This window comes from Vombatus ursinus, unplaced genomic scaffold, assembly GCF_900497805.2.
Source record: "Vombatus ursinus unplaced genomic scaffold, bare-nosed wombat genome assembly UNPS02014961.1, whole genome shotgun sequence".
Lineage (NCBI taxonomy): Eukaryota > Metazoa > Chordata > Mammalia > Diprotodontia > Vombatidae > Vombatus > Vombatus ursinus.
In genome coordinates, this window is record NW_020954739.1 from 1933208 (window position 1) to 1942084 (window position 8877).

The following is an 8877-nucleotide window of genomic DNA, read 5'->3' on the forward strand; positions in this document are numbered from 1 at the left end:
TCGCATGGTTGTTAATAGTTTACAATTCTTTTGAGAAATTTTTTTCCATGTCTTTTGATTAGTTATAACTTAGATAATTTGAAATATTTCTGATTCCATTGATGTTGGTTAGTATTGCCTCCTGCCATTTCTTTTCATCCTATTGCATTGCTGTCCCCATTTACCCATGGATCCACTTAGCTTATTAGTTTATTTGGGGCATCCTATTGAGACATCTCATTTGAAAACTGCCTCTCTGTGGTCTCTCTCATCACACAACTAGCCAGTCTCTTTTTTCTGTCATACACAGCCATGACATTGTCTTTAATACCATTTGCATGCAAGTATAGCTCCTGAACATGGTGACATCCAAGATCTTTTTTTAAACCTTAGTTTTTATTTGTAACCTCGCTAACATTTTTATTGAGACCTGTCTGGCAAGTGACACTTAAAGTGCCATTTTGATACAAAAGATATTGTGGTTAGAAAGTAATATTAATGCTTTTTGTAAAGGAAATGATGTATTATGTCATTAAACTAGCAGAAAACTACTCTAGCAGATTTCTTTTATGCTGAATTTCATTAAAAAGGCAAAAGATAAACCCATAGATTAAATAAATTTTTGCCTGTCTTTTTGAAGGGGATGGAGAGGAGTGCAATGGAGTGGTGCAGGAAAATATTCTTATGAATTTTTTTGTTTTGTATTTTTAAAAATTTAAGTGTTATTTTAATGGTGGTATTTAAGCTACTATTTTTAGTAAACTAGAAATCCATTCTTTTACCCACTGCTTCTACCCTTTCTACACTAACCAGTTTTCTTCTTGAAAAGGGAGTAGTTGGAGTACAGAGGGGAAGTAGGAAACTGCATTATATTTGATTCAGGCATCATGAAATCTTGAATTCCACAGCCAAGCATTTATGACTTGTCATTTATCAAAAAAATTTATTATACAGTATTTCAAAAAAATCTCACTCAGTATAAACACATGGTGATGTAACTGAGGCTGTATGGTGCATATTTCTATAAGCTGGCTGGCTTCAGTGGCCTTGGTGCCTGTGCTAGAGTGATCAGATGTCTCTTTTCCTCAGTCTTCACATACTCAGGCCTTTGCCTTTCTGAGGTAGATGCAGGAAAAGAGGTCTTCTCAGTGGGTGGATGAATGGGCTGCTAAACAAATTTGTTTTAAATTTATAACTCCCTTTTATGCTGTCTCTGCACTGTAAATGTTAACCAGAAGTTAAAGGTGGTTTATTCATTTGAATGGCTTTAGATTATTACTTGTTTTTTAGTTACTTTTTTTTTGTAGAGTACTTTACTATATTTTATGGTAAAAATGTTCATGTTGATGTAGTGGCTTTCTTATAGAGTCAAAATTCTTTCATTGTGTTCTTATTAATCCTGATGAGATAAATAGACACTCTAATCTTCATTTTTGCAGTTACAACCATAGCAACATAAGTTGCTTGTTTTCATGTCATATGATGGGTCAGGGTAAGAGCGGGGAACAACATCCTATATTTTCTCCATCTCATTGCCAGTGACCTCCCTAATCTGTAGCCAGCCCTCCAGAAAATTTCTTTCATTCAAGGAAAAAAATCTGCATTTGAAGCCTGTACAAGTTGCCATAGCTGAAACTGTATTGAGGATATCTTGTGATCTCAGCAAGAGAAATGGTTAGCTGTCATTTAGTTTTTTGTAAGATCTCATTTTTGACACTCACACAGGCACACTTTTTTACTTATTCAGGCTATTTCTTACCAACTAGGTAGAAGAGAAAGCAAAATTTGATGGAATTTTTGAAAGCCTTTTACCTATAAATGGTTTGCTTTCTGGAGACAAAGTAAAACCGGTTCTGATGAACTCCAAGCTACCTCTTGATATCCTGGGCAGGGTAAGTGTGTTTTGTGTCATTATTAAATTATGCTTCCACCAAAGCAAGAGTTCTTCACCTTATTTGTATCAGTCTGGAGAAGCCTGTGGATGGACCTCTTCTCAGAATCATTTTGTGAAATGCATGAAATACATAGGTTTACAAAGGAAACCAATTATTTTGAAATATGGAAGGAAAAAAAAAAGCTCATGGGCCCCCCGTTAAGCACTCCTGCACCAATGCCTTATTTTGAGCAGCTCATTATGTCATGAAACTGATCCTGGGCTGTCAAAGACTCTGTTAGTGGAGCAAAAGCTGTGGCAGGTTTACTAAGCTGGGGAGGCTTTGGTGGTAGATTGTGTGTTTGGAAACTGGCCTACCCAGTTAAGAAAAAGCTCACCCCCTGGTGTTGGCCACGGTATCTCAGCAAGACATTGTCATGAAGGTGTAGAATAGTTGCAAAATGTTTGTGTGTGTGTGTGTGTGTGTGTGTGTGTGTGTGTCTGTGCTATTTACACCCAAAAAGTCATCAGTCCCTGAAATACTGCTTTTAGCTATGTGACCCTGGGCAAGCCCCTTGAACTCTGCCTTAGGCTTGTAATCCAGAAGTGTCAAACATGCAGCCTCCTTGTGGTATATTGCAGCTCAAAACACTCCCAAATGTGGCCCAAACCAGATTAAAATGTAATTGGGCAATATTTAACAAAACAAATAAAAATATAATGAAACAGATAATGTTAATATGTGATTTTCTCAGTCATTTTCTGGCCTTCAAGGATCCTCAGGTATGGCTTGGTGGCCCCTGGTTCTGTTTGAGTTTGACACCTCCTTTGTGATCTGTACAAGCAGTGAGATGACATAGAGGATAGAATGCTGAACTTGGAATAATGAGACCCGAGTTATAAATTTGCCTTAAGCACTTCCTAGTTATGTGGCTCAGACAAAGATCACTTAGCCTTTTTCCTCATTTATGAAATGAGGATAATAACACCTATCTCACAGGATTTTTATTAAAAATCAAATAAGAGAGTATATGTAAATCATTTTGCGGACCTTAAAGTGCTGTGTAAATCTTAGCTAAAATTGTTATCATTATTGTTATCATAAAGTGTGATTATAAAGCATTGATACTGTTTCTTTTCTGTATGATTTATGGAATTTGTTTTATTACTTTATAAGTCATACCCTGGAATAAGGGAGTTGGGCTCGATCTTTTAGGTGTGGGTTTTTTTTGTTATAAATTTCTGTAATTTTAATTAAGTGTGTGGTACTGTGTAAACACAACACACCCTTAGTGATGAGGCACTTTATATTTAAATATATTTATATATACACATACATATTTGTCTATATATATTTGATGGCAAGTACCATGTATGTATACATATACACATATATGCAGAAACATAGGAGGCAGCTAGGTGGCTCAGTGGATAGAGTACTGAGCCTAGAGTCAGGAAGGCCTGAATTCAAATTTGACCTCAGACCCTTACTAGCTGTGTGACTCTGGGCAAGTCACTTAACTTCTGTTTGCCTTAATCCATTGCAGAAAAAAATGGCAAACCACTGTAGTATCTTTGCCATGAAAACCCCGTGGACAGCATTGGCATGCGATGGTCCATGGGGTCATGAAGAGTCAGATGCAACTGAATAACTGAACCACCACCACCACTATATATATTTGCTTTAAAAATGTTTATTTTGAAAAAAAATGTTTATTTTGTTTTCACATTATGGTCATTTCTGAATGTACCCAATAAGCCGTTTTTATTTAAAAAAAAAAAAAGAAAAAAAAAGTCATGTAAAACCAACCAACACATCCACTGTGTTTGATAATGTTTGCAATGCTGATATGGTTTATATTACTAAAAGGTTTTATAATTCTTTAAAAGCAATTTGTTGATCTCTCTTCCCCTTTCTATCCTTTTCAGCACCTTCTTCTCCCCCTTTCCGCACAATTTGTACTAAGCAATTTGAGAAAATTCATGACAGCTTATGAAAATTCTTAGAAATTAAACTGAACAGTCTCATTTTACTGTTTAAGTTGAATGAAGCACAACAAACAAATTCGTAGGGAAAAGAATATTAACATGTAACATGTTAGTGGACCCATGGGTCCTGGGGGCATGCAGTGGAGACCCTTTCAAATGAACCCCCTGAGCTTCACTTGAGGTACTGGTTCTTCCACTCCAATGTGAACCTATAGAAATCTTTCAGCTCTTGTATTTGGAAACTAGAGAATTTGGTTGATGTTGAGTTTTGTTTAATACCATATACTAAAAAAGAAATGTTAATGTAAGCTTTTGTGCTAAGACATCAATATGTTGATAAGGGTGTGGATTTCTTGGGCACAATTTGAATCATGACCAGGTGTTAGGGAGAAAAGGAACAAAAAGCTATAGAGACAGATAGTGAATTTAAAAAGATATTTCCCTATGCATTTGTGTTCTGTATATTTATATAAAAAATACTTGCAAACTATTTTGAAAATGTTTTGTAATTAGATCTGTATTCCTTACCCCACTCTCCACTTTTGTCTCTGAATCTGAGTCCTCTAAGGCTTTCTAAGGTTTGACAGTTACAGTTCACTCCTTTTGTTTCTGTTGACCTGGAAAAATTGAGTTTAGTGGTCACACTAGAGTTTCTGGGCATTCTTATACCCCAAAACTTTGCAAGTATGTATTTAAATAACTAAATGAAAATAAGGGTCTTCAGAATCTAATCTTTCTTAGTAATTTTTTTTTTATCTTCCTTATTGTAGGTCTGGGATCTCAGTGATATTGACAAAGATGGACATTTGGACAAAGATGAATTCGCTGTGGTAGGTCCTTTTTTCTTCCTTTGTTACTCTTTAGTATACATGCAGAGGAAGGACGTATGAAACTCAGGGGTTTCTTGGTTTTACAGTCTAGGTTTATCCCTCTTTTTCTGTCTTTTTCCTTTTTCTTTTAGGGGCAGCAACAGGCCTGTGTTTGGATCAGTGATCCCACTTCCCCTCATTTGGCTGCCCTCTGATGTATCTGACCCCTTACTCTCTTCCCACTGCTGCCTTCCCTTCTCATTCCTGGTGCGTCTGGTCACTTGCTGTCCTTCCACAGCTGCCTTTCCTCCTATCTGCCATATGTCTCACTGCCCTTGCCCTGATTCCACTTACATCTTTTTCATTCCTTAGTACATGCCACTTCTCCTGCCTCCTCATCTTTCTTCCTTATGCTCAGTGCCCTCTTTGACCTAATCACTGGTATTTTGTTTTTAGCAGTGACAGGCATTTATAGAATTAATTCATTCTGTTTAAATCTACTACACGTGCAATAAACTAAAGGAGCTAACTGCTTTTGGTGGTTTCAGAAAATGCTATAATGAGAAATAATTAATGAGAGGAATATATAGTCACTTAAGTTAGATGATTAGAAAACTTAATTCTTAAAATGTATGATATGTAATAGTTTTTGAAGAACTACTATGTCAGAGATGATCGATAAATATCTTTTTTGAAAATTCTGATTTTATAACTTGCTAATGATGTGAAATATAATTATCAGTCTGGGTACTCCCTACCTGATACAGATCACAATTGGATTTATGAATTATTATGGCCCCCTCCCCAGTTTATCCTTCATGACCCACCTTATCATGATATAATGTTATAGTTAGATTTAGACTAGGTAACAGGCTCTGGGCCTGGTCTGTCACCAGGACATTCTCAGATCCATTCTTGTTTGATAGAACCTGTGAGAATTTGTGATTTGCTGACATATGGCCTTTGAGAGCCCAGGGTTACTGCCATAGTGCACTGAGTCAGTGGGAGAGGGTGTTGATGGAGCTGGCCCCACTGTGTGCACTGTTACTTTATTATCAAAGTCTGGACTTTGTGCACATATCAAACCTTTTTTTAAAATAACCATCAACATCCTTATGATACTTCTATTAAAGTGTTGATGCTGGCCAAGCAGCTGATGAGTACATTGAAGGTTTGGTTTTTTTAAACTGGTAAGAAAGGACTCATTTTAAAGTAGATTTTTAGTATGCATGTATAAGGAAATCTTGAATTTGATTTAAAAAAAAAAATGGTTGAAAAAACATGAAGTATGACCATTTTTGTCAGGGTAAGTCAGTTTCTTTTATTTATCATGGTACTTGCGAAACCATTTGGCATAATAGAGCCAGTCTTGATGGGTATAATTTTTGGTTCTGACACATATTAGCTGTGTGATTCTGGACAAATGAGTGCCCCAGTCAGGTACTTATAATTTGTAGATGAGTTGCTGATCAGTCAGTGGTAAATGTTTTTACATGGGAAGTTCCCTGTACGAATGAAATCACATGACCAAATTTAGAAAAACAAACTCCAACCAAATCATTGTAGAGCCAAAATTTAATTCAGCTTTTACTGAACAGTCTTAGAATCTACAATTTCAATAATTTGAAATTGGAAAATGTGTGATTTATGGAAATACTTTCAGGACAGTGAATGGATCATGTATTCATAAGTGTGGTTATTTTACTTGGATATCAAAATTCCAACATTGGAGAATTAGCAAATGTGGAAAGAGAAATCATTCCTTAAATATTTTTATTTGTGGGAAAACATTCTTTAAATTTTAGTTTAGAAGCTTCTTTAAATTGAGTCTTGTCAGAGAACCATAATTGTGGGAACTGCTATCATTGCTGTTCCTTATGTTCTTTTTTTGTTTTCTCTTTGTTGATTGACTTTTATAGGTCTGTTATCATTTGTTACTTGCAGGCGATGCACCTAGTATATCGAGCCCTTGAGAAGGAACCAGTTCCATCTGTACTTCCACCATCACTTATACCACCCTCCAAAAGAAAAAAAACTGTTTTTCCTGGTGCTGTACCTGTTCTTCCTGCAAGTCCCCCACCCAAAGATAGCTTACGTTCAACTCCCTCTCATGGCAGCGTGAACAGTCTGAACAGCACAGGAAGCTTATCTCCCAAACATGGTGTAAAACAGGCCCAGGTAGGTTTTAAAATTTTTTTTGTTTCTAGGTGGTCTCTATGGGAAAATACTTTCTCTCTGTATTTTTTGTCAACTTATTGTTCTACCAAGTACAGTATTCTAATGGGTGAGCTGTCAAAATAGGATGATAGAAAAGGTGTTTTGTTTTGTTATCTGAAACATACAATTTTGATATGTTTAATTATTATCTCTAACTGCGTAGTCTAGGGTACCGAGAGAACCAGCACCACATGGCAAAACAGACCTGCTAAAAATAGAAAGGAAAACTCATGTAAATAAGTTTATTTTATCTGCAAATTTTATCTGTGTATGTATGTATATTTACACACATGTGGAGACACATATATAGTATATACACATATACACCATACATATCAGTATATGTGGATATATATAGCAGTTATGTGTGTATATGCATATATATGTCTGCTAAAAAGAGGAAAACTCATGCAAATATAGTTAATTTGTATGCAGATTATATGTATGATTTAAATACACACATGTGCACACATACACATGCATGTATATATGTGTATATGTATGTATAGCTCTGCCCCCATTATCTTGTCAAATCAGCAGAAGAGATCTGTCACAGGCTCCTTCAGTGTGTGTACCTATTGGTTGGAAAACTATTGTTACTTCTGGGGTTCTGTTTGTCGACTTCTGCTGACTTTTAGTCTCCCTTCTCTAAGTGCCTGGTAGACATCCCAAACTGTATATTCTGTTTAAACTCCTTATCTTTCCTCCCATACTCACCCTGTCTTCCCACCTTCCCCATTATTATCAAAGGTATTGCTACCTCCCAGTCATCCAGGATCACAACCTAAATGTCATTCTCTCATTTCCATGTCCGATCATTTGTCAAGACCAGTCCTTTCTACCTTCATAAGATCTTTCATATACATCTCCTCTCCTCTGACACTGCAACCACCCTGGTACAGGCCTCCATCACCTTATAACTAGATTATTGCACTTGCCTGCTTCGTGGTCTCCCTGACTCAGGTCACTCCCTACCCCTATTCATCTTCCACTCAGCTGACAAATTGATCTTTTTTTTTTTTTTTTAAAGTGAGGCAGTGGGGTGAAGTGACTTGTCCAAGGTCACACAGCTAGTACATGTCAAATGTCAGAGGCTAGATTTGAACTCAGCTCTTCTTGAATCCAGGGCTGGTTCTCTATTCACTGTGCCATCTAGCTGCCCCAAAATGGCTTTTTTTTTTTTTTTTTGGTGAGGCAGTTGGGGTTAAGTGACTTGCCTAGAGTCACATGGTTAGTGAGTGTTATGTGTCTGAGGCCGGATTTGAACTCAGTTCCTTCTGACTTCAGGGCTGGTGCTCTATCTCCTGCATCACCTAGCTACCCCCAAATTGATCTTTTTTAAGCGCAGCTATGATCATGTCATCATCCACTCACCTCCCATCCTGGTCATTCTTTTCTGGATCATCTCCAGTTTGTTAGAGTTCCTTTTGAAACCAAGAACTGAGCATCATAATCAAAATGGGATTAAAGTCGGGCACAGGACAGTGAGACTATCACATTTCTAATTTTCAGATCCATACTTCTTTTACTTTAGCCTAAGATAGAGCATCGGGCCCAGAGCCAGGAAAACCTGAGCTAAAATCTGGCCACAGACACTTACTAGCTGTATGACCTTAGGCAGGACTCTAAATCTCTGTTTGCCTCAGTTTCCTTATCTGTAAAATCAGGATGATAATAGCACCTATCTCCCAGGGTGGTTGTGAGAATCTCATGAGATAATAATTGTAAAGTGCGTAGCACAGTGCTTAGCATGTAGAAACATAGAATGTCAGTGTTTATAATTATTATTATTTAGCAACATGGCTTCCAACCCTTCCTTCCTTGGGAAAAAAATTATAGATCCTCAGTGTACACACCTCACAAATAGTAGTTTTATTGGTTAGAAAGTTCAGCATTTTATTTAGTGAGGAGAGGAAGGTGATGGTGATGGTGATGGTGATGGTGATGGTGATGGTGATGGTGATGGTGATGGTGATGGTGATGGTGATGGTGATGGTGATGGTGATGGTG

General features: G+C 37.0%; 1 protein-coding gene across 6 annotated transcripts in view; it reads left to right on the forward strand.

Annotated features, from left to right (window-relative positions):
• Nucleotides 1-8877, forward strand: part of EPS15L1 (epidermal growth factor receptor pathway substrate 15 like 1) — a 117120-nt gene that overhangs the window by 23371 nt on the left and 84872 nt on the right. For all 6 annotated transcript variants that reach the window (XM_027845370.1, XM_027845368.1, XM_027845372.1 and 3 more), the window contains 3 exons: nt 1746-1871; nt 4612-4671; nt 6595-6828. In XM_027845370.1, the coding sequence (XP_027701171.1) occupies nt 1746-1871; nt 4612-4671; nt 6595-6828 (420 nt within the window). The remainder of the gene's footprint in view (nt 1-1745; nt 1872-4611; nt 4672-6594; nt 6829-8877) is intronic.